The sequence below is a fragment of the Solanum dulcamara genome, chromosome 3 (assembly GCF_947179165.1).
Source record: "Solanum dulcamara chromosome 3, daSolDulc1.2, whole genome shotgun sequence".
Classification (NCBI taxonomy): Eukaryota; Viridiplantae; Streptophyta; class Magnoliopsida; order Solanales; family Solanaceae; genus Solanum; species Solanum dulcamara.
In genome coordinates this window covers 67,424,151-67,449,632 of record NC_077239.1, presented here as the reverse complement: position 1 = coordinate 67,449,632, position 25,482 = coordinate 67,424,151, and the positions used below count along the sequence as shown (strand labels likewise).

The 25,482-nt window shown below is 37.4% G+C and overlaps 2 protein-coding genes and 1 pseudogene across 2 annotated transcripts; 2 read left to right on the top strand and 1 right to left on the bottom strand.

Annotated features, from left to right (window-relative positions):
- Nucleotides 1-4,287: 4,287 nt before the first annotated feature.
- Nucleotides 4,288-11,804, top strand: LOC129882738 (uncharacterized). Its single transcript, XM_055957168.1, has 6 exons — nt 4,288-4,421; nt 4,504-4,598; nt 4,674-4,774; nt 10,016-10,085; nt 11,285-11,337; nt 11,480-11,804. The coding sequence occupies exons 1-6, from the start codon at nt 4,409-4,411 to the stop codon at nt 11,580-11,582; spliced, it is 435 nt and encodes a 144-aa protein (XP_055813143.1). The 5' UTR covers nt 4,288-4,408; the 3' UTR covers nt 11,583-11,804.
- Nucleotides 11,805-13,513: 1,709 nt separating this feature from the next.
- On the top strand, nt 13,514-15,989 carry LOC129882737 (actin-depolymerizing factor). The gene is made up of 3 exons (XM_055957167.1): nt 13,514-13,672; nt 14,674-14,939; nt 15,545-15,989. Exons 1-3 carry the CDS (start codon nt 13,652-13,654, stop codon nt 15,693-15,695), a joined length of 438 nt encoding a protein of 145 aa, XP_055813142.1. The 5' UTR covers nt 13,514-13,651; the 3' UTR covers nt 15,696-15,989.
- Nucleotides 15,990-16,379: 390 nt separating this feature from the next.
- Nucleotides 16,380-17,984, bottom strand: LOC129881702 (low affinity inorganic phosphate transporter 1-like; annotated as a pseudogene).
- Nucleotides 17,985-25,482: the final 7,498 nt, after the last annotated feature.

The following is a 25,482-nucleotide window of genomic DNA, read 5'->3' as shown; positions in this document are numbered from 1 at the left end:
AATCGATATCAACTCTTTCATATAGAATGGCACCAACAGAATTAAAGGAATTGAATGAGCAACTAACAATTTGTTAAATAAGGGTTTTATCAGGTCGAGTGCATTGCCATGGGGTGCACCAGTATTGTTTGTACGAAAGAAAGATAGTTTATTGCGCATGTGCATAGACTATCGACAACTCAATAAGGTTACTATAAAGAACAAATACCCGCTTCCAAAGATTGATAACTTGTTTGACCAGCTACAAGGTACCCAATGTTTCTCAAAGATTGATTTACATTTAGGGGACCATCAGGTGCGGGTTCAGGAGAGTAATATTCCAAAGACAACCTTTGAAACCAAATATGGTCATTTTGAGTTTCTTGTGATGTATTTTGGATTGACAAACGCCCCAGCAATATTTATGGACCTAATGAACAGTATATTTAGGCCATTTTTAGACTTATGTGTGATTGTGTTTATTGATGATATTCTCACATATTCACGATCAGAGTTAGAGCATAGAGACCATCTTCAAGCAGTGCTTCAGTTATTTTGAGCTCATAAATTGTATGCTAAGCTCTGAAAATGTGAGTTATGGTTGTATTATGTGGCCTTTTGGGGCCATATTGTATCAGATGCTATAATACAAGTTGATATGCAGAAGATTCAGGCTGTGAAGGCTTGGCCTAGACCCACGACCCCAATAAATGTCCATAGCTTTCTAAGGTTAGCAGGCTATTATAGGAGGTTTGTAGAGGGGTTCTCTTCACTCTCAGCACCTTTGACTAAGCTAACTCAGAAGGCAGTTAAGTTTTAATGGAATGCAGCATGTGAGTAAAGTTTTTAAGAGTTGAAAGATAGATTGACTTCAGCCCCAGTTTTGACCTTGCCAAAGGATCTAGAGGTCTATGTGGTGTATTGTGATGCTTCAGGAATCAAATTGGGTTGTGTTTTGATGTAACACGGTAAGGTAATTGCTTATGCTTCTAGGCAACTAAAGAAGCATGAGAAAAACTACCCAACCCATGATTTAGAGTTGGCCGCAGTTATTCATGCCTTGAAGATCTAGAGGCATTATTTATTTGGTGTACATGTTAATGTCTATAAGATCATAAAAACCTCCAGTACATTTTTAGGCAAAAAGAGTGGAATCTACGACAACGCCGATGGCTCGAGTTGTTAAAAGATTATGACTTCTTAAAAATTATGCTCCAATTTCTGTTGTAAAAGAATGGAAAGCTTATGGAAAATATGACCGAGCCATTGTAGCACCTACGTATTATGTTGAAGCAAGAATCAATCAAATATAGTTCCAACCGATTGTAATTGGCAAAACTGAAAATATGAACTCAATTGTATATTCTTCCACTAGATACTTGAAACAACCTTACTTTGATCTTTGATGTGAGTAAGCTTAACAACAACCCAGATCAACTTTTTTGAGAAACAAGAAAACTCAAAGGTAAAAATGTCAGTGCATTAATAAATAATAATGTATAAATAAACAACACTTATTTTGGTCAAACAGGCTTATTCAATATTTGAAAAATTAGACACTATAAAAAGATGAGCGAATGGACAAAATTGATCATTTAATGAATTCTGTGATTTTGAACAACATGACCTATTTTCACGATCCTAATCTGTCGTGTGAGGCATCCACACTAATTCTTCGGTGGGATAACAAAAACTAACCCAACTACAACACGATAATAATCAAACACAAGCATTTAATTAGTTGAAAAATTATTTAAGATATTTAAAACTGAGTTCCCATAAACTCAGACAATTTATCTAAAAATATGAGGAAATTTACCCCCAAAATTTGAAAGTCATTGTACAAAAACTCTAGCTAATGGTCTAGAATAAAGGAATGCAACCCCAAAAAATAATAAATATAAAATACGAATCTAAAAGTCTAAGTTTGATAAGAAAGGGCTAAGAACTAAGATGAATCCACAGCAGCCCGGAAGAACTGGCTCACCCTTGAATCTGAAAGATCAATGATCTCCTAGCTCAGGTCTCGCAATAGCCGCCTAAATGTGCCCTACACTCAACAAAGAAAGATCAAGTGTAGTAGTAGTACACAACCAAAGTGTACTGGTAGGATCACGCGGCCATTTTCAGTAAATAAAATATGAATAAGCAACTACAACATAGTAAGACAAGAATATACAATCACATATTAGTTATACAAGAATATACAATCTCATATTAGTTATGTCAACTCTTGAATTATTATATAGGTAAACATACTCAATCACAATGCAACAATCAAATGATGGTCCTCTCATAAAACCCATACCCAAACTATTAGTGTATCAACATGGTACTCGTTCCAATAATTAGTGTACCAATGTGGTACTCGTTCCATTAGCAGCGTGGTACCCAATCCAATTATACCATCTTGGTACTCGATCTAATATTCTGAAGTCACACATAACAATCACAACCACAATGAATAGGCAAACACATTTGTATAACTAAGTAATACATTCATTGCATGCAATTTGATCGCAAGATATCATTTTTCACTTCATGTTCTTTCATTTTTCCTAATCATATATCATGCATGCAATAATAGTGAAGCAGTTAATAGGCACATATAACACAAACCGGAAAACACAACCATCACCTACCTAAACACAAGCCTTGAAAACTCTAAAGAGTTGGAGTTTTCCCTTTTTCCAATGTCTTGACTCATTCTTGGTCTAAAACAAACAAAAAATACAAGAGGTTAATGAAAAATGACCTACATTACTCGAATTATATCAAAATCATAACTCTTGGCCAATTTCATGATCATCTCACCCAACTTAGGTTTTTCGCACCATTAATTTTAGGCCAAATTTTTTCCCTAAGAGAATTCTAATAGATTCTAAGTTCTAAGAATCAAATTATAAGTTTGAGAAATGATTAACTTGCCTTTACTGAAAAAATTGGTGAAAAACTCAAAAATAATGCCCCAAGTCACTCCTAGCTCTCAAAAAATGAAATTGCGGAAATAAAAAATGATTTTGTGACTTTCTGACTTAAAACCCGTGACTGTCCCGCTATAGAACACCCCACCATGATGAGATTCAGCTTTCTATGGAGGTTTGCAGGGAGACAAAAACTTGAAATTCTTGTCTCAAACCCCCATTTCACAACATAACTTCAAAGCTTGTTGTTCTAAAATAACTCCTTCATGCCAAATTCAATTCCTGGTGTTCTTCTCACCTGAATTCACTTTTATAAGGCCTAGTGGATTCCTTAACGCCTCAGCTAGTAGCTAATTCAAAACTTAGAAATCAACACCAATCCATTACCAAATTGCCTTAGACCTCATCTAACTCAGATTTTATCCAAGTCTAACCTAGTCTCGAGATTTCTAAGTTACTACTCAAAAGTTTTATAGCCAAATTTTGTAACACCCAGAAAGTTGGAAAGTCAAGTTGTAAAAATCTTTGGTGGTGCCGTTCAAACGAACCTACCTACGGGCCGTCCAAGGACCTACGGTCTATAGAAGGGTTCCGTAAATGAGGTCCTGAAAATTGGATATTTTTAAAGTTCACATGAGTTCCTACAAAGCTAACCTACGAACTGTACAAGGTCCTATGACTCGTAGAAAGACAGTCACAGTTGAGCCTGATACTTGAGAAAAATGGCTAAGTCTCAAGGTGATCTACGCATGTGATCTACAGGCCGTATAAGGTCCCATGGTCCGCAGTTGGGGGTCATAGGTAAGGTCCCGAGTTTGAGAAATTTTCAAGTCTCAAAAGTCGACCACGGACCAATAGGATGGTCCATCGACGGCCCTACGACCCATAGGTAGTGTCGTAGTTGGAGATTCAAAGGGGTTGGTTTTGTACTTAGACAGGACGAAGGTCATGCACGATCTGTAAAAGAGTACAGCCCGTAGAAGGTGACCGTAGCCCAAACATCAGAAACTTGGAATTTTTCTTCGATTTCCATGAGCCTCTAAAATGATCCGTAGAGTGACCTACGACCCATAGGTAGGGCCCGTAGGTCACCTCCGATAGATTAATTTCAGGAATATTTTAGTCATTTTTGATTCTTTTAATGCCTTAATCTCTCTAATGTAACGGATAAACCTCGCGACTCCAAGCATCTTCACAAAACCTTCCTCAGAACTTTGTCGTATACCTTTTCTAAATAACGTTTCGTCAAAGAAATAAATAGACATTCATAGAAACAATAATATATAATTTTCTTAATCTTTAATATTATATATTTTTAAAAAGTGTTTTATTACAACCGCTAAACACCAAAAAAATATATATTATTTTATAGAAAAAAAATTAGCCACCCGGACGGCCGAAACGTCAACGTCGAGAAAAGAAACTCCTTTTTGTCCAAGATCGGAAGGGTTCAGAAGGTGCCAGCGTTGCTATCAGAAACCTATATAAACAGTTTGTTGATCTCAATGGAAGCCGCAGGTAAACCCTCTTTATCTTCTTTCTTCCTAATTTTTGTTTAACAGATATTTTCAAGTATGTTTGTCCCGTAAATCCATTTTAGGGCAACGAACATCCTCCAATCCCTCGGCAGTCCTCGCTGGTCTCTTGTCCAAAAGAGCCAAACTTCATGAAGATCTCCGAAACCTCGAAAAGCAGGTCTATATTTCTGGGGTTTTAACGTTTTATGTATAGTTTCAATATTAATTCCCTGAAATTCCAACTGACTTGCAGGTTTACGACATGGAGACTATTTACCTACAGGATCCTAGCCAATGTGGAAATGTACTTAAAGGGTTTGAAGGATTTCTATCTTCATCCAAGAGTACCAGCTTGTAAGTTGTATTACTTTTTGCTCTTTGTTATAAATTTTCCAGTTCTATATCTGCTAAAATGAGACCTAGGCGCGAGTCAGTATAAGCAGGGTTCGCCTAAGGATGGGTGTGGATAAAGAATTTAGTCTGATATTGCAATGAATTGCGTTTGAATAAAGAAAAATGGTGAATTGATACATACAATTTATATACCTGACCCTATCTAGTTTGGCATTAAGCCTAGTTTGATGACTTGGTTTTGAGAAATGGATAAGTCTTGTCGTAATCTAGTGCTTCTTGTGTGGATTGCTTTCCTGCAGCGTGATATGTTTGGATGAAAGGATTTCAAAGAGAAATGGAAAGAGTGGAGACTAGCCATTCCTTTCATGTCCATCTTAAGAAGTAAGAAAAGCCCTTAGTGTCTGGAGAATAGTGTAGTCACATAACTTTTAAGTAATTATATAACAATTTATTATGATGATACTATGGACAAGTAATTTTGTTCTTACAAATGGTTAAGTTACTTGCTCAACCGATTGATGGAAGGAGTATAATAGGAAAAACATAGGGTCAGAGTAGGGGGCAAGATTTTGATAGCCAATGTTCTACGATGGATGTTAATCATGTTACATTTAGATGGATGTGGACAAGAAGGCAGAATACATCCAAATTACTTTTGGCATTTTTCTTTTGCTTTGTAAAATGTGATTGTATATATAATATATTCACGCAGGCATAAAAAGTTCATCAATGATGTTAATGAGCTAGCTTCGTGTTCTTCTTTTCACGGTGTTTTGAGAAGCGAGAAGCGAAAAAAAGCGACGGGGGCTTGCTTCACAAAAGAGTGAAGCAAAGCGCATGTTTTTTTCAGAAAAAGCGTTATTTAGTATAAAAATATAAAATATAAAATATGCATAGATAAATAATCAAGAACTCAAAAGACTTAGATTAAAAAGTAACTAGATAATCAATAATCCTCATAAGTAACAACATATAAAGCAAATGCATAACCAAATCACAAAGAGAGCAAAATTCTATTCTTCAGCAAGATCCTCAAACTCTTAAAGTGCCATCAACAAGGGTTCTACTTCTACTTGGTCCTCATCTTCTTCCTCATCGGAGGACTCATCAACAAGAGTTCTACTTCTATTTGAACATGAACTTGAACCTGTAGCTACTCTTTTTTACTTTCCCCTTAAAATACTCCCCCTAAAACCATAAATATTCTCCTCCACACCACTAGCCGTAGAAACATCACCATAAGTGAGACCTTCTCCTTCGTATACTTCTTCATTTTCATGATTTTGGGGTGCTCCAGTTAACCATTCATTTGCATCATCAATATTATCCAACAAAATTATATCAATGGTATTGCGAGCATTGTAGCAACGCACCAATGTTCTATTATATTTGATGAACACTAGATCATTCAGGCGTTTTAACTCTAGCCTGTTTCTCTTTTTAGTATGAATCTGCATAGAATTCGTAGAAAGTAATTAATGGGAGGACTTTGGACAATTAAGATACCATTTAATTTAGTAATAACGTAATATAGGTTCTCACATGTTCATACACGCTCCAATTTCTCTCGCAACCGGATGAGCTACAAGTTAAACTTTGCACTCTAATAGAAATTGTTGCAAGTTTGGGACATTATGACCATATTGCATCCACCATTCAACTGTAGAAGAATTATTTTAAAAGTTAATATGTAATAACTTAAAAGTTTCTAACAGTTAAATGTTGAAATGCTCACCTAGTGACCATAAGGTTCTAGCTCTAATGGCTGACTCAATTCCAAGTAGCCCATCAGCTTTCATGTACACACCAAACTCATACCTTATTTTGTCTTGAAAGTTTTATCTAGGATCATCCTCTCAACACATGCATGATATCCCAACCACACTTCTTTAGTTAAAGACTTCATCTCATTATTTTTATAATAGAGCCCTGAGTTCAAAATATGTCCAGCTACATGTAAAGGTTGATGAAGTTGATCCGTCCACCTTGCATCAATGATTTTGAAAACATTCATATATTTTCTATCATCATAATTGAATGCCTTTTCAATACTTTCTTTGGCCCTATCCATAGCTTCATAAATGTAGCCCATTGGTGGTTTTTTCTCCCCATCCACCATACGAAGTTCATTATCTAAAGGACCACCAACTCTAAGTGCTTGAATAGTGTCATTCCAAAAATATGGACTATGATGTGTCTCGCAACTTCTTTCCCAAGAGTTTCCTTTGCATACACTCTCAGTCCATTCAGTGGACATAAACAAGGTTCTCGGATTGTTTTTGCATATAAAAACTATGCAATGTCAAAAAAGCTATTGCGAATCTTGTCTTAGCAGGTTTTACCAAGTTTCTTTGCTTTGTGTATCTCCTCATCATATTACAATAGTGCCCTTTGACTGATATAAGAATGTATCTTAACAGCCTTACCAAAAGCTATTCAAAAAATTTTAATAGTTAATAAGTAAGAAAACTAACATGAAGATTAAAAAAGAACATTAAATATCAAGACTCAAGTTCACCTGTAGAATACGGGGCCTCTTTGAAAATGTCACGAAACATCAAGTTGATACAGTGAGCAGCACAAGGAGTCCGAAAAATATGCGGGAACACTCCCTTCAACATGTCACCCGCTTTTTTGTTCTCACTTGCATTATCAGTCACAACTTGTACCACATTTTCCTTGCCTATTTTCAAGATAGTCTTCTCAAACAAGTTAAAACATCTTATTAGAATCAACAGAAGAGTCACTAGCATCATTAGATTCAAGGAACACACTCCCTTTTGGAGAATTCACCAAAACATTGATGATCATTTTCCCATTCCTTGCTGTCCATTTATCCATCATAATCTAACAACCATATGTTTTCTATTGAACCTTATGATCTTCTACAATTTTGTTTGTCTTTTCCACCTCTTTTTTTAAACAAGGAACTCTTACCTCATGATAGGTGGGGGGCTTCATTCCAAGACCATATTGGCCTACTGCCTCAATGAATTCACCAAAACTTTCGGTGTAGTTGACACAATTGAAAGGCAACCCTGCATCATACATCCACCTAGAAAAAGCAGATACAGCACGATCCCGTAAAATCTTGCTAGAAGCCTATAGATCAATAGGTCCACCTTTTCTCTTTTCATTTGGTTTTTGCGAGAAATAGAGATTAAGAGGACCTTTGACATTGCTAGCGGTGGATGACCCACTTTCACTAGTTGAAGGTTTCTTTTTTGAGGGAGGCCCCATTGGCATATTCACTTCAACTTCATCATCCATTTCGTCATCGTCAACAAAATTAACCATGGATGCTTCAGGATTCATTTCAGTTTTAAATTCATTTTTTTTTGTAAAATACTCCGGACCCCGCGCATAGCGGGAGCTTTAGTGCACTGGGCTGCCTCTTTTTTTTTACTCTTTTATTTCTTCCTTCACACTATTCAGGACCGTTGGACACACTTTAACATCTTTATAACCACCAATAAGATGCTTCTTGTGATGGACTATTCCTCCATTATATGTCATATCACAGAAAACACATTTGATTTTTGTGTTACTTCCCATGGCAATTCCATATGCCCAAGTTGGATCCCTTTTTTGTGCCATTAAGAAAATACAACTTACTACAAAGAAAAAATAGAATAATAATTCAGTCACACAAGTCAAATTGTCAAAACAATAATAGAGCAGTTGATAGATGGCAGCAAAATTAATAGAGCAGCTCACAGCAAAATTAATAGAGCAGCTGCAGCAAAATTAAAAAAAAATAATAAAGCAGCCAGACTATGTGGAAAAAAAAAACAGAGCATATGCTCAAGCTTAACAAAACAGAGGTCCCAAATACTGAGAAGTGAGAACCCAAATCAAAAAAAAAAAAAAATGGCCAAAACATAACAGAGTCGCGCAGAAGAGAAACAAAAACTTGAAAAAATAATTCTTTATCTTCACAGCAGCTGTGCAGAAGCATTACTGCTGAATAGAAATAGAAAAAGAAGAAGAGATGAGAGAAGAACATCGCAGCAGTTGCGCAGACGGCAATACTTCTGAATAGAAATAAAAATAGAAAGAGAAAGAGAAGAAGAGAAGAAGAAAAACTAACCTGGTTGAAGAAGTTGAACTGTCAAACTCTCGAAGAAGTCGCAACAGCTTGGAACAATTAATTGTAAGCTTTACAGATTTTTTTTTAAAAAAAACCCTAGTGCCGCTTTTTCCAAATAAGCGAGCTTTTTTCTCGCTTCTACATGAAGCGCGCTTCTTGCTTTTCCCATGAAGCGCACGCTTTTCTAAAATCGCTTCGCTTCACGGTATTGAAGCGCTAGTGCCTTGCCTCGCCTCGCTTCGCTTCATGCTTAAAGCGAGCGCTTCGGCGCTTTTTCACAACACTGTCTTTTCACCTTGTGAGACTCATTATTGAAAGGCTTAGTTCTGCTGTCCCTCTGTCTTTTCTCCTTTATTTTCTGGGGAAGACGTATGAAAGAATGTTAATCTTGTTGTCAGTGTGTGAAATAACAATAGTTGCAATCTGTTTTTATTTTGGAGCTAAATTCTACAAGATGAGAGTACCGAGAAAACCTATTAAACATTGGTATAAACTCAATGTTATTGACATTTTAGTTGGACTGATTGTGCTGAATAGACCTACGTGATTAAGCATTTTAGTTGTTGGTAGAATGAAAATAATTCCTGTACCCAAGGGGATGGACTAGTAGTTGAAGGGAGGTCTCAGGTTTGAATTGCAGCTATAACACCTGGTGCGAGCCCATTTCCTCCTGTCTTGTTGGCAGGAATGCTTTGCAATGCTTGTGGGTTGGAAAGATTGTCCAGTGGATTAGTTGAAATGCGTTCAAGTCGTAATTGACACCATTGATAAAAGGATCCTTCCCTACATCCTTTTTTTGTTATTTACATCGACTCACATGACTATTACGAGAAGAGTTGGAAAGGTGAGTTGTTTAGTGGTTGTTGGAGGAACATGTAGACTATACATTTACTTCAGTGTTTTTGGAATATAATATAGTAAAAAATAGTAAACATCTATTTGATGTTGCAAACGTTATTGAAACTGTTATTCCTAAGAAATAGAAGAGTATCATCATTAGTTTATTCCATTATCCTCTGGTAATATAATGATGATTTAAAAAATCTACTGAATCGCTGTCTTTAGGTTTCAATTTTCTGGCCAAAACTTAAGGTTCGCCTATACGTTTTTTTTTACTGAAATTAAGCTTTTTCTTTTTGATTATTTTGCAGCTTGAAACGGTCCAGGAAGTTTCAACCTGAAGATAGGCTCTTTTCTTTGTCGTCTGTCACCTCACCGGCAGTATGTATTTTTCTGTATTTCTCAGCAAGGGAAACGCTTGAATGCTGTTGATGGATGTATATGATCTTATACACTGGGAATCATATCAGAGTTTCTGTGCATGACATGCAAATTTAGTTTGTCTCTAAGTTTATGTCTGTCATTTCGCAAGATCATATGCTCTGTTCCCTGTTGTACAAACGGTGCCCTTTGTTTCTTGCTAGGATTTATACTTGACATAGTACAGTAGCTAATAGATTATAATCCATTAACTATCCTGTCTCTATCTTTTAAATGTCTAGAGATTGAGAGGCAAGTTATGGTCCCCCATGTGAATGTCAAGAAGATACATTAAAACTGACTAAATCTAAAAAAATTGATAGGGCGGGCAACAATAGCAAGGCAGCCCTCGTCTTTGACCACCTTCTTGGTTTGTAGTCCTGTTTTAAGATAGAGATCATAGCCCATTCTGTTGAAATACAATGCGAAATCCTCTTTTTAGGACCCTGTAAAGGATAGAAAGAAAAGAGAGCATAACATAAATGGAAAAAGGAAGGAATGAAACAGAGAAGGTATCGATTTTCAAATGAATCACCATTAAGTAGATTAAGGGGAACAAGTCCCATTTGAGTGGGTAGCGGTGGTTAAGGTGTGAAGGCAGTTAGAGCTTGTTTTTGGTTGAAAAAGACTTGGTTAAATATAAGTAGAATGGAAAAGAAAGAGATAGGTGTCTATCAACTACCAAGCAACGTACTAGAAGCTCCCATCCACGTTAGCCCCCCCCAACCTTTTGAGTGTTCTCAGAACTTTGCCATTAACATTGAGCACTAAAAAATGATATTTACGTTAATTTTTCTTGGAAATAGCTCAGGTAGCATTCTGAAGACGTCGTGACGTGACGTTAGTAGCTGGTTCTCTTGTATATTATTACCTTTCATCTATCCTTTAAATTACAATTTGCTGAAACCTCGCCTTGAAACTTAAATTGCAATTTCTGGAATCTCATCTTGTAACCCCTTTGATTGTCTCTACCCAAAAGAGACCAAAAGTAAAAAATGGCAATTGAGAAACTACTGTCCATGGACTATCATGTTCCCATCTACTCAGAGTTGGACGATGGTCTTGGAATGACACATTAATGCATATTTCATCGAACATAAGTTGTGGTGCTGATTACATATTTCAAAGAACATGAAAGTAGCATTTTTGCACATTTTCAGGCTGAGGAACAAGCTCTTGGTCGGGATGGTGGAGGGATATCTGCCAATGTTCAGTGAGTATTGAATATTATCCTTTCACTACTAGCGATGAAGGAGTAAAATAGATAGTTTAACTGTTTTTTCTCTTATTCTCGACAATCCATTTTTCATGTTCTAATACAATAGAGTACCCTGGTTTTTTTTCTGTTTCTACAGAGGTAGACAAAGGAAGGGAAGGGGAGGTCCAAGAGATGCAAAGAGAACGAGGCATTCAAGTGAACCAGACTATGATTATGAAGATGATCCAGATCTAATGTAATTTGAACTCTGATGAAAACAGTAGGTTGGTCGATTTGGAGTGATGACATTGGTCGTTTTTGACGTGTACAAATATATTTGGCGGCCTAGAATTGTATTTCTTTAGTATTGGATGGTCATTTTGTCCTAGTGAGCCCCCGAGGACATCAGATTAAATAGAAATTGTATCCCGGTGAATATATTTCTCTGCTATTATATATAGTAGTATATGTTTTTGACCGCAGCATCAAATGAACGTTTTGTTTTTCTTTTTTGAATGTCAACGTGATGTTTTAGACTTAGTTAAATCTCCTGCGTTTTCTCTGGAACCAAAATTTTACAGAGAAAATAAACTGTTCTTCCAGATACATCTAGATGTATCTATAATATGTGCAAAACATATTACGGTGTAAGTTTGTAATCCTTTCAATGGTTGTGTATAGAACGTTAGTAACTCATGAATGATATTCTTCCTAGAGCCCGTACGTCTCTTTGACATTAGGCTTTTTATCTCTTGGAAAACTTAATAGTTTTTCCATCTTTTGGGGCCATCTAGTTTTCATATTTAGGGGAGGGAAACTAGAAAAATGAAGGAAAAAAAAGAGAGCGAACTTTCAATTTTAATTTGGGATAATGCATATCACCGTCACCTATGACCGAAATTTCTGTGACACATTTTAATTTTATTAGGATCTTATTATTCCTCTGAACTATTTTAAAATGGAAAAAATACACTCTGGCACAAAGAGTGTATGTAAAATGGAACTAGTTTGTAATTATTATCATTTCTTTCTATGTAAAATATTTATTTTAATTTCTTCCTTACTTTAAATTTTTTATTTTTTTCCTTTCATTAATTTCTTATCTTTTCACTTTTAATTATTTTAAAAAAATTATGTGGATTCTTTTAAAAAATAATTAAAAAGTATTCTTTAATTTTATCGTTTTAATTTTTTTTATATTTATTTGATTTTTTTCCAATTATTTTGATATCCATTTGAAATTAACTAATTGTAAATACAAGCATGTGGAATTAAATTTGAAATCATATCAAAAAGGAAAGTCAAAGAAAATAAAAAGAGTAAATAAAATCAATAGAAAAATAAAAGAGAAAATACAAAGAATGAATTTTTTTTAAAAAAGTTATAAAATTTTAAATGTAAGATTTTTTAAAAAAATAAAAATGGTGTGTACTAACTTAATTTAAATACAAGATAAAGAAAATAAAAAGATTTTAAAAAATTATTTTTTTAAAACAATTAAAATTATAAAAAATTAATTATTGATGTGGCGACAAGTGTGTACAAACACAACCAACTTATTGGTTGAAGGTGTCACGTCAGCTTGAAAGGTGCACGAAAATACAAAAAAAAATAAGTTTGGAGGTAATAAGATCCTAATTAAATTAAAGTGTGTCACTAAAATTTCGATCATCATTCAAGAGGATACTTATGCATTATTCCTTTTAATTTTAATTTTTGTGTGTAGCTTGCCAAGCTTGAAATTTTCAGAGAACATGTCAATGAATCATATGATTTAACTGTCTAAATGTGGATTAGTATCTAAGGAAATTGTACAAACGTCATCATTCAGGAGTCGACTTTGACTAGCGTAAACTGGACAATAAAGATGTTGATACAGCACCATTGTTGTAGCTGTTATAACAATATCAAAAATAATGATAACAAAATTAACTCATGAAAATATAATTCATTTAATCTATAAAAAGATTTATCAAAATATTTAAAAGAAAACATATTTAATGTTTGATATGTTATATATTTGAGAGAGGACCCGAAAGTAGTGAGGAAAGGACAAGAATTTGAAGAGGAATGCATAGTGAAATTGGCATTTGGCATCGCAAAAAGTGTGGGAAGCGTTCAATCAACGCACCGACCCTGAGTTGAGAAGGTGTCCTTTCGATACAGACATAAAAGAAAACAAGCAGAATAAATACTATTACCTCATTTTGGCAGTATCTTCCTATTTTTTCTCTTATACTTATCTAATCAATTCAACTCATATCCCCATTCCATCCTCTCTCAAGGATCGTTTAATTTTTTTGCTCTTCAGTTTCTTTAGACATTAATCATGTCTTTCAAATTCAGAGGGGTATGTGCTCAATCTTTAATTTTGTTTTGTACATGTACGTCTTTGATGAATTTGTATGTTATGTTCACCACACTTATTTTGTACTTGCTCCTTATTAACTAAATCTCCTAATTTCTCTTCATAATTTTGATTTAACCACCATAATAGCATCTATGTAGATTTTACGTTGTAGTCCCTTACGAGGTTCTATTGACTGTTAAACCAACTTGTCAAGTTATAAGGTTACACCCCCCCTCCTCCCCCCGCTACATGGTGGTGCCTCTACCTGATAGGCTTGTGAAGAAGCAAGCTTTTTTTAAAAAAAATTATGCAAATTTGCTAATAAATATTAAGTATTATCTTGCTCTACGCTGAAATTTTTGCCATAAGTTACTGTTCAAAGCAGTATGACACCCAAAAATTGAAAATCATGGATCCGCCTCTACTATTGAGCACGAACTTCTCAAATTATAAGGTTACACCCCCCTCTCCCCGCTACATGGTGATGCCTCTAGCTGATAGGCATGTGAAGAAGCAAGCGTATCCCCGATTGGGGACATCTGCTAGGTTTCCCCTACGCTCCATAGATGTTTGTACGATTCTTGCTTCTGATGGAAAGTAGCACATATCCGATTGAATAGTCAAGACGCTCTAACTCTAATTAATAAAAAGATAAATGCCGATTTGGAAAGTTAAATTAGTATTCTTAGCTAGTGTTTAACCATATATTTTGAAAATTTATCTTTAAATATCTATTCGGCTATGAAATTTGAGCTTCAAATATTGTCAAGTTATCTAAACTAGTTTTTAGGACTTCCACTCATAAAGGTTCAATTTTTTTCCAAATAAAATACATGTAGTTTCCAATTCCAAAAAGTCAAAATTTTAAATTTTAAGTTTCAAGTCAAAATCTATGGACAAACGGTGAAGAACTAAAATCTTTGGTATTTGAAATCCTCTAATTATCTCTCTCTTTCCATATTAAGTATTGACACTAGGCTGGATCTTTCCTTGAATTTCAGCCTAATGCTTCTTCTGGAATGGGTGTGGCTGATCACGGTAAAAATGCATTCTTGGAGTTGAAGAGGAAGAAGGTTCATAGATACGTGATTTTCAAAATCGATGAAAAGAAAAAGGAGGTTGTTGTTGAGAAAACTGGCACCCCTGCTGAAAGCTTTGATGATTTTACTGCTTCTTTGCCTGAAAATGATTGCCGATATGCCGTGTATGACTTTGACTTTGTTACTTCCGAGAATTGCCAAAAGAGCAAGATATTCTTTGTTCATTGGTTAGTCCCCCACCTCCTCCTGCCTATTTTCATTTGTGTATGATTGCCTACTACTGTTTGATCTTTTAATTTGCTTGGTTTTCCTGTATGTTTCCTTCCATTTACACAGAAAATTTGATGCTATGATCCTTGTAAATTACTTGTTAGTATTTCATTTATCAGCAAGATTTCTTTTCAATGCCAAAATGTTTGTCTCTTCCAAATGCCAAAAGAAAATCAGTTTGGTTGTATTTTCTGAAAGATTAAGATCATGTCTTACTCTCATTTTATGACCATCTATTATGCATTTATGCTCAGGTCTCCGTGGCAAAGTTGTTTTGAACTTTTTTTGGGTGCTCTATTTATGAGAGCAAAATATATATAAAGATAAACCAAGGTTTGGGAAGCATAATTTTGAGAATTTTTAAATATACTTCCACTGTTCTGCCTTTGCCTCTGTATACGTTTGTTTGATTTCCATGTATTACTTTAGTTGATGAATTTCATGGCACGTACGGAAGCTAATTCATAGCTAGTAGTGCAAGTTTAGCATCTCAGAGAACTACAAGTAACAGCTTAATTTTTTTCCTTCTCACATTCTCAGTGCATTGCTTTTGTTTCCTTAGGTCTCCTGCAACATCTCGTATACGTGCGAAGATGCTTTACGCCACCTCTAAAGACGCATTTAGAAGGGAGCTGGATGGTTTACATTATGAGATTCAGGCTACTGATCCCACAGAAGTTGATCTTGAAGTGCTGAAAGACCGTGCTCACTGAGCCATCTTGCAATCAACACTATCTTTCCTCTAATAAGGAAAGAGAACTAGCAGGGCCTTACTATCATCATAGTGATTAGTGCCAATAGCTTAAATATCGCCACAGAAGAAAACTCTTCTTAAATAATTGGACATCTGGAAAGGCTGATTTCCAGTTGAGCATTTAGCTTGTTAATGTATATGTTGTTGCCTTTTTCTCAGATGTTTGAACACTTGGGAACTGCATAATATATCAGTGGTTGCCAATTTTCCAATTGGGAATTATGACTATAAATATATCTTTCATTTGAATCAACATCTAATGCTCAATATGCTTACTGTTATGTTCAATAAAGTTAGTTCAGATTTAGTTTTGTAAGACGCATAAACTGTTGGAGAATTCTGTGATTCTCTACACTAATATATTTGGATCATATATGACTACATAACAAATCCCATAAAATATATTACCAGGTCCATATATGACACTAATACATTGTAGATGGAACGGGTAACTACTTTTAGACATGAAATGTTATATTAGGAACTTCTATACTGCATCATATGACACAAAACATATGGAACTAAAGAAACTTAGTATCTCTACACTATAGCTTGAACTAAAAAAAAGCTATAGTCTACTAGATAGAACCTTTGCAGAGCATATAAAGGATTAAAGGGAAAGAAATGAAACTAGTAACTGCTTTTACACAGGAACTGTCCTGTTATGATTCTCCACTTCTGCTCCTTCCTCAGCTGAGCCTTCGTTTTCCCTTGACATCTCTTCCAATGACTTCCCCTTGGATTCTGGAACCAAGAAAGTGAAAAATGTTCCCAGAAGGTTGACCACGCCAAGGACAATGAGTGAATTCCTCACCCCAATTCCAGCAGGATACCCTGCATCAGCCTTGGTCTTGTCTTGTGGCTGAGCCAAATACAAGAATCCAAATTCACCCACCATTGCCCCTAACTTTCCACTTGCAGCTGATATTCCATGGCAAGTCGACCTCAATCTAGCAGGGAAAATCTCAGCAGACACGACAAATGTAGTGGCGTTGGGTCCAAAGTTGGCAAAGAAGGTCAGTGAATAGAGGACCACAAACCCGATATGGTGGCCAGGGAGAGTCCAGTGGTGGTAAGGAATGGCCAGAGCAAACATGAAGATTGTCATCATTGTGAAGCCAATCAATTGAATGGTAAACCTGCCAATCCTGTCAATGAGAAACACTGTGAACCAGTAGCCAGGCACGGTACTGCAGAGAGCGATAAGAGTTTGGGCCCGTGCAATTTTGTAAACTTCTTCAATTGCATTCATAGTCTTGGCAGCAGGAATCCATCCAATGGCACTGAAAATGTCCTTTTGGAACAAGTTTTGGCTGTAGTATGCAATGTCAAGAAACCATGTGCTGGTTGTGCCAAGCAAGTGAAGTCCATGTCGACTAAGAAATTGTTTCGTGAACAAACCAAATTCATTGCCGGACTTTACAGAAGAAACTGCATGCTCTTTTTGCTCTGCCTCAATGTCAACCTGCATAACCTTTTCCATTTCTGCAGTGGCCTACTTAACATTTTTGGCTACAAGAGCAGTGTAACGAGCAGCTTCAGGCATCTTCATCCTCCAGTAGTAAGTGAGGAGAGAAGGAATTGACCCAACCATGAATATAATCCTCCAAACGTAATCTGCTTGAGGAACCGTTGAACCAAGCGCATCCACTTCATAGGCTGGCGCCTTGAAACAAACCTGGAATGCAGCAGAGATAATGATGGCAAAAATACCACCTGCCAGGATCCCAAATCCTTGCATAGGGAAAACAGCAGCAACGAAGGCACCCCTCGTCTTTTTGTTGGCATATTCAGACATAATAGTTGCAGAAAGAGGGTAATCGCCACCAATTCCAAAACCAAGCCAGAAGCGAAAGAAGTAGAGGGTGGTCAAGACAGTCTTAGGCTCCCTACCGAAAGAAAGGCCAGAAGCAATGGAACATATACACATGAGCATAAGGGTCATGCCATAGACTTTCTTCCTGCCCATTTCGTCACCAAGCCAGCCAAAGAAGAGTTGGCCAGCAAGGGTACCACAGAAGGCGACACCATTGACAACAGCGGAGACATTGGGAGGTAGTGAACCAGGCTTTGAAGAGCCATCGACATGGTAGTAAATGCGTCCAAGCAACTTAGTGACTAGAGATATGCAGAAGAGATCGTAGGCATCAGTGAAACATCCCATTCCAGCTATTATGATTGCTGTGAAGTGATACCATTGTGTTTTTGCCGAATCAAGCACATTCAAAACATTCATATGCCCAGCCATTATGTCTTGACTCTGCCAAAAGAGCAGAGCAAATAAACTAACGATGCTGAAAGAAAGATTTTCGCTTCCTTCACAATATCACCTTCTTTTATAGGCTAAACTTGGCTTCCCTATACTAATAGGAGTAGAATAATTGTTTCCCTATCCAAATAGGACTAGTAGTATAATTTCTTTTCCTAATTATTTCAAAGAATATGTCCAATTAAACCATTGAATTCAAGTACTATATCATTGATATTTCAAGAATCACGTCACGTTAATCAACTTAGAAAAGTTGAAATATATATATATATTTTAAAAAAGAATCTTGATGTACAAACATGACTGAAAATTGGGAAGTGAGGAACATGCAAAAATTGCCATTCATTCTGAAATGGACAATTTATTTTTGGAAATTTTGCACATTATATATTAAAAAATTTGTTTGATTTTGATCCCAAAGAAGCCCTCGTCATTAGTAAAATAACTTATCTCAACGTGTTATTTAATAAAAGGCAAGGGGTCAAATTTGCCCTTAAATTATATGAAATAACATTTATTTGCTTGTCGTTTATAGTTGATGTCACTCGAGAGAAATGTGTCACGACCCAATTCCTCAGGTAATGATGATACCTACTATAACCCACCAGTAGGTAAACCAACTTGTCAACCCGAAACTTCAAGTAAATGGTTTGAGGGCAGAAACTAAACAAGAGTGACGAATTATAAAGATAAGCAGAAAGAATAAGTGGAAGTAAACCAAAACATGATATAAACAACTAAAGATCCCTCCCAAAACCTGGAAGTCACAAGTACAGAGCTACTACAAAATAAAAGATGAGTACAAGCCGAAAGTGGACCAAAAATAGATATAACAACTGACTTGTCTCAAAAGGCAAAAGACGGGCCATCCATACTGAAGGAGACATGAATGATCCAAAAACATCAAGTGCTCACCCTAGTCTCCGAAGCTGACTGCAACAGGCTCGATCTATCTACGGCGGTAGCTAGTGCTCGGTCCTGTATCACGAAAGTAGATGCAGAGTGTAGTATGAGTACCAAGACAACATGTACCTAGTAGGCATCATAGGCCGATTGAGCAGAAAAGGTAAAAACAATATAAAAAAGAGGAATAGCCTAAATAGGAGTCAACATAAGCATCAAAAAAGGAAAAGAATACTACCTATGAGAACTACAACTAATTATACCCAACTGGCCCCCCACAAGCCCAGTCGGGACACTCGTGCGCAAGTTAAATAAAAATTCGAATGAACTCCCATAAGCTCGTCGAGTACACAGAATAACTACAACTACCAAGGCTAGAAACCAAAAATTTGTGATGTTAGGAGACCAAGTACTATATCATTTCCAAACCCAAGATCTCCAAGAGTCAATTGATCTAGTGGTGACTTAGGGGTCGAGGTCGGGACTAGGACCCAGATGCTCACCCAAATGTTCAAAGTGGCCAAGGTCGGGACTGGGTACCCGGATGCTTGCCATAATACATAAGTGTGGTCGAGGTGGGGACTGGGTACCCGAATTCTCACCATAATACATCGGTATGATTGAGGCCGAGACTGGGTACCCGAATGCTCATCATACTAGCAAGCCGGTAGAGGCTGAGGCTGAGTACCCGGATGCTTCTCGATAATTAAGAACGGAGGCCGGGACTTGGTACCCGGATGCTCACAGATAATTTATCCCATGATGCCAAACATTCTACTTCCCAACTAGAATACAACAGTACCAAAAATATTTTCCCAAATGAGTCAATCGATATGCCGCCAAAACTAGAATCGGAGCCAAAGTCAACGATCATAAAATCTAGTATGGTCGATGCATCATGAAAGTCACGATTATACCAATTTATGGATGAGTATATTTTTAAGATCAAGGGTAACTCCTAACTAAGGCCAAACTACGAGGCACTAGCTCGCTACATCATTTTACAAGGATTTAAATCCACCGAAGCGACGCCGGGGCATCTAAAGCAAGTTTACATCCTATAGTAAAGACAACATACTCCATAGTATCAATAATATGCTCATTCAACTCTCCTTATAATACTAACAAATAACGATAAGATACACATGCTTTTAAATATCTGAGAAATCCGATAACAAGACTAAAACATGATTTCTTACACCTAAAATATACAATCAAACTACCCAACCCAAATTCCAACTATTTCAACATGATTTTACACATTCCAGCTCAATCTAAAGAAAGGTAAAACCGTAGCCTACGTGTAGGCTAAACACGTGAGCTTCAAATTATTGTGCTAGAGCTTTTCCCTTTCAAACAGGCTCAGAACGCTGTCACGCTATCAAAAACAGAGACACAATGTCGATACGGTCGTTTAGACACTAATTTCATAATTTTTGGAGATGGATATAATATAATTCAGGGTGAAAAACTACGCGGGACGAGCATGCAACCAAAATTCATAAATTCTGACTAAAGGACCAAAAATGACAGCATCAAAATCAGTAAATTTTGAACAAACGAGACTCTTTCAACCTCAAAAAATTACTCTATGACTATCCTTGCGAACCCCCCCAATCTAGCATAAAGAATCACTCAAAACGGAGTTATATTGACCAAGATACACTTCTCCAAAATTCAACAAAATTTTATTCCAAAAATGACTAAATCAGTAACTAAAAACGCATTTTTACCTCAAACGAAGCTTCCCCTTGCGTTTCTGAGATCACCACAAGATTCTTCACAAAATTCTCTTGAATTAGACTCTTTAATCACCAAAATCAGATTTATATAGGTCAAGAAATAATTTTTCAAAGTTCTTCAAAACCTCAATCCGAAAATGGACACTACTGCAAATAAAATCATAATTTTTACCTGAATCGAATGCTCCAAATCAGTTTTCAATCTCTCCAATGCGTTCTCCACAAAATATCTCGCAAGTTTTCCTTTTGAATCACCCAATTTGGAGCTATATAACTCAAGTTATGGGGTTTTAAATTTGGAGAAAAATCCCCAAAATGGCCTTGCTAATGCTGCTGCAACAGATTTTGGAATAGTCCAAAATCTCTAATGGGGTGCTTGGAATTCGTTCGGAATCTGATAAAAATAAATCAGATATGCTATCCCACTAGATTCGATGTTCCAGACTCAATGGCGCATTCAGAATTCCCATACGAGATCATTTTAATAAAAAGTGGGTTCCACACTCAAGAGTCATTTTAAGCCACATTCCACAACGGGCCTCGATATTAGTCTGAAAGCCTCGAAAAGTGAATGAAGAGTCGTCCTAGACCAAAATCCACATTTCGGAACTAACCGCTCTATCAAAATTTTCATTCGAGCTCGTTTTCCAAGAATGTTGACCAAAGTCAACTATAGGCTAACTTTTAAAGTCAAAAGCGTCAAATGACCCCAAACTCGTATCGATTGCTTCGATAGTCATTCCAACAGTGCTACTAACCTAATTTGGTCATTCCGCAGCTGATGGAACCATTTGAATTTGAATTTGAGATCTCGTCGATCTAAAACTCGAAAATTCACAACTAGACCAACTTAGGCCTTCAAAATACCAAAACGGACTCGGGACCTCTAAAAATTCAACCAACACTTATTCTAGACCAAAAAAGATCTCTCAAATCCAAATGAGTCATCGAATTCTGAGCATTGGAAATCCAAAAGTTGACCAAAGTCAAACCTTGGCTTAAAATTCCTCAATTTCTCAACTCAAGGCCTCAAAACTACGTTACAACTCCAAAACTGATTCCGTAAAGTCTCCTGAGCCAATTTCGACATTCTAGAGCTGTTGGAATGGACGGAATTCCATTCCGAGACCTGTAGCTCCGATTGACCCCAAATACCACTTTTTAATACTTAAAACTTTTGAAAACTCAAAATTTTCAAAGACTTAACTTTTCATAGGATTTTCTAAAAATCAACACCTGGTACCAATCAGAAATGACTTGGGGCATCTAAATGGAGGGGTAAAATAGTCATTTTACAAAAGATTCAAAAATGACCTTGAGGGTCATTACAACATCCACTACTAAAAGAACTTTCATCTACGAAAGTAGGGACAAGAGTATACCTGGAGGGAAAAATAAGCTGGGGAACTGCTCCCGCATCTCCTGCTCGGTCTCTCATGTAGCCTTCTCGATCGAACGATTGCGCCACTGGACCTTAATCATAGGGATGGACTTAGAACGAAGATGGTGAACATCTCTAGCTAGAATAGCAACTGGATCCACAACAAAAGTTAGGCGATCATCCCACCTCAAAGTGCAAGGGCCGATGCCTACGATCAGCATTACTCTGGTGTCTACTCTGAGCTGTCCTCAGCCTATCCTAAATAACCTGGACTCTGGCTATGGCATCCCAAAGTAAATTGGTACTTTGTGGACCAGGCTCTAAAGACTCAAACCAACTAACCGGAGTGCGACAAAACCTATCATATAAGGCCTCAAACGGGGCCATCTAAATACTATAGTGGTATTTGTTGTTGTACGCAAACTCTGCCAAATCTAAGTACTGCTCCCAATGACCCTTGAACTCTAATACACAAGCTCGCAGCATATCCTTTAGAACCTGAATAGTATACTCTGACTGACCGTCGGTCTGTGGATGAAATGCTGTACTAAGATCAACCTGGGTGCCCAACTCTCTCTGAAAGGCCCTCTAAAAACTGGAAGTAAATTGAGATCCCATATTTGATATAATGGATATCAATACCCCATACAGATGAACCACCTCCTAAATATAGATTCGAGATAGATGATCTGCAGTAAAAATGGACCGTACTGGCAAGAAATATGCTGACTTGGTCAATCAATCAACGATGAACCAAATACCATCATTACCTCTAGATGTTCGAGGCAATCCCATCAAGAAGTCTATGGTAATCCGTTACCATTTCTACTCGGGAATGGGTAATCTCTGAAAGATTCCACCTGGCCATTGATGCTCGGCCTTAACTTGCTGGCAACTTAAACAATGGGATACATACTCAGCTATATTTCTCTTCATACCACACTACTAGTAATGCTGTCTCAAATCTCGATACATCTTTACAGTGCCTAAATAGATTGAATAGCTGGAATCGTGGGCCTCGTGAAGGATCAACTAAATGAAGTCTCCAACTTTGGGAACACAAAGGCGACCATCGAACCATAGTATGCCATCTGAATCTATAGAAGCCTAGCTACCCTCACCTCATAATACTAACTCTCGAAGCTCTACTAATGCTCCATCCTCAAACTGCCGGCCTTGAATCTGATCTAGTAGAGATGATCAAGCTCCCACAAAAGCCAAAATTGGTCCAGAATCTGATATTTCCAACCCGACTATCCGATTAGCTAAATACTGGATGTCCAAGGCTAGGGGTCTCTCCGCAGCAGATAAGTAAGCTAAACTACCCATACTCTCTATCTTCTGGGTCAAGGCATCCGCTACTGCATTTGCCTTGCCTGGGTGGTAGAGGATAGAGATATCATAGTTGTTCAGTAGCTCAATCCAATGCCACTGTCTAGAATTAAGATCCTTCTAACTCATAATGTATTATAAGCTACGGTGATCTGTATATATCTTGCAATGGACTCCGTATAAGTAGTGCCTCCATATATTGAGCGCGAAAACTACTGCTGTAAGTTCCAGGGCATGGGTGGGGTAGTTGCGCTCGTGAAGTCTCAACTGTCTGGAAGCATAAGCAATCACTCGTCCACGCTGCATCAGTACACACCCAAGACCTACACCAGAAGCATCACAATATATCGAAAAGATCTCTCCCTCAACTGGTAGAGTCAAAATAGGAGCGGTGGTAAGAAATTCCTTATGCGTCTAAAAGCTCGACTCACACTCCTCGGAACACACAAAAGGAAATACTGGTGGGTCAAATGGGTCAATAGGGCTGCAATGATAGAGAAACCCTCAATGAATCGTCTATAATACCCAGCCAATCCAATAAAACTTCGAATCTACATAACAAATGTGGGCCTAGCCCAACCACGAATAGACTCAATCTTTGCCGGATCCACTCTGATACCCTCTCTAGACACCACGTGTCCCAGAAATGCCACAAACTCCAATCAAAACTCGCACTTTGAGAATTTAGCATAAAGCTGCTGATCTCTCAAACTTTAGAGCACAACTTAAGTGATGCACGTGCTTCTCCTTACTCCGCGAGTATACCAGTATGTCATCAATGAATACAATCACGAAGGAGTCAAGATAAGTCCTGAATACTCGAGTTATAAGGTCCATAAAAGTTGCGGGGGCATTAGTAAGCCCAAAAGACATCACAAGGAACTCATAGTAGCCATAGCGTGTCTAAAAAGCAGTCTTAGGAATGTTGGCTGCTCTAATCCGCATCCGGTGGTAGACAGACCTCAATTCAATCTTAGAAAACACGGTCTCACCCTGAAGTTGTTCGAATAGATCATCGATATGAGGTATGGGGTAATGGTTTTTCACTGTCACCTTGTTCAGCTACCTGTAATCAACACACATTCGCATAGTCCCATCCTTCTTTTAACAAACAAAATGGTGCACCCCACGACGACACACTCGGGAGAATAAATCCCTTACCTAGAAGATCCTCAAGTTGCACACTGAGCTCCTTGAGCTCTATAGGGGCCATACGGTAAGGTGGTATAGAAATAGGCTTAGTTCCCAACTCTAAATCTATGGAAAAGTCAATATGTCTCTCTGGGGTTAGACCAGGTAGGTCAGTGGGGAAGACATCAGTATACTCCCTAACCACAGGGACTGAATCAATAGTAGGAGCCTCGCTGGACATATCACAGACATATGCTAAGTACGCCAAGTACCCGGATGCAACTAGCTGTCGGGCCTGCAAAAAGGATATGATCCCAGTCGGTGAGTGACTATAAACACCCTGCCACAAGACAGGGGGGATACCAGGCATGGCTAATGTAATGTTCTTGGCAAAATAGTCCAAAATTGCATAATGAGAAGATAGCCAATCTATGTCCAGAATAACATCGAAGTCCAGCATATCAAATAAAATAAGATTTGCCCGAGTGTCATGACCCTGAATAGTCACCTCACAGGATCTACAAACCTGATCCACTACTAAAGAATCCCCTATCAGGGTCGAAACATGTAACGAGACCTCAAGTGACTCATAAGGAATACCTAGACGTAGAGAAAAATATATAGACACATAGGAATACATGGAACCTGGATCAAATAAAGTTGAAGAAGTCTGCTGACAAATAAGGATAATACTTGTGATAACATCATCTAATGCCTCAGCCTCTACCCTCATCGGAGTAGCATAGAAGTGGCCTTATCGGCCTTCCCCACAAATATTCACCCTACTACCTGACCTGCCTCCCCAAACACTCTGCTGACCATCGCCACGACTGTGACCCCGATCTATACCTTATGGTGGAGGTGGTGCTACTACCAATGGTCTAGCCCGGTCGGGACACTCCCTATCCCAGTGCTCCAGTGAGCATAATCGAAGCATCCTAAAGTTGAGCGACCCGTGATAACTCATCTGCGGTAGGAAGAAAGCGGA

Coding starts and splice junctions, on each gene's coding strand:
- LOC129882738 (XM_055957168.1), top strand. Junction 4,775..10,015: donor TCATCCAAGAGTACCAGCTT/GTAAGTTGTATT, acceptor ATTATTTTGCAG/CTTGAAACGGTCCAGGAAGT. Junction 10,086..11,284: donor CGTCTGTCACCTCACCGGCA/GTATGTATTTTT, acceptor GCACATTTTCAG/GCTGAGGAACAAGCTCTTGG.
- LOC129882737 (XM_055957167.1), top strand. CDS start 13,652: ATGTCTTTCAAATTCAGAGGG. Junction 13,673..14,673: donor TGTCTTTCAAATTCAGAGGG/GTATGTGCTCAA, acceptor CTTGAATTTCAG/CCTAATGCTTCTTCTGGAAT. Junction 14,940..15,544: donor AAGATATTCTTTGTTCATTG/GTTAGTCCCCCA, acceptor TTGTTTCCTTAG/GTCTCCTGCAACATCTCGTA.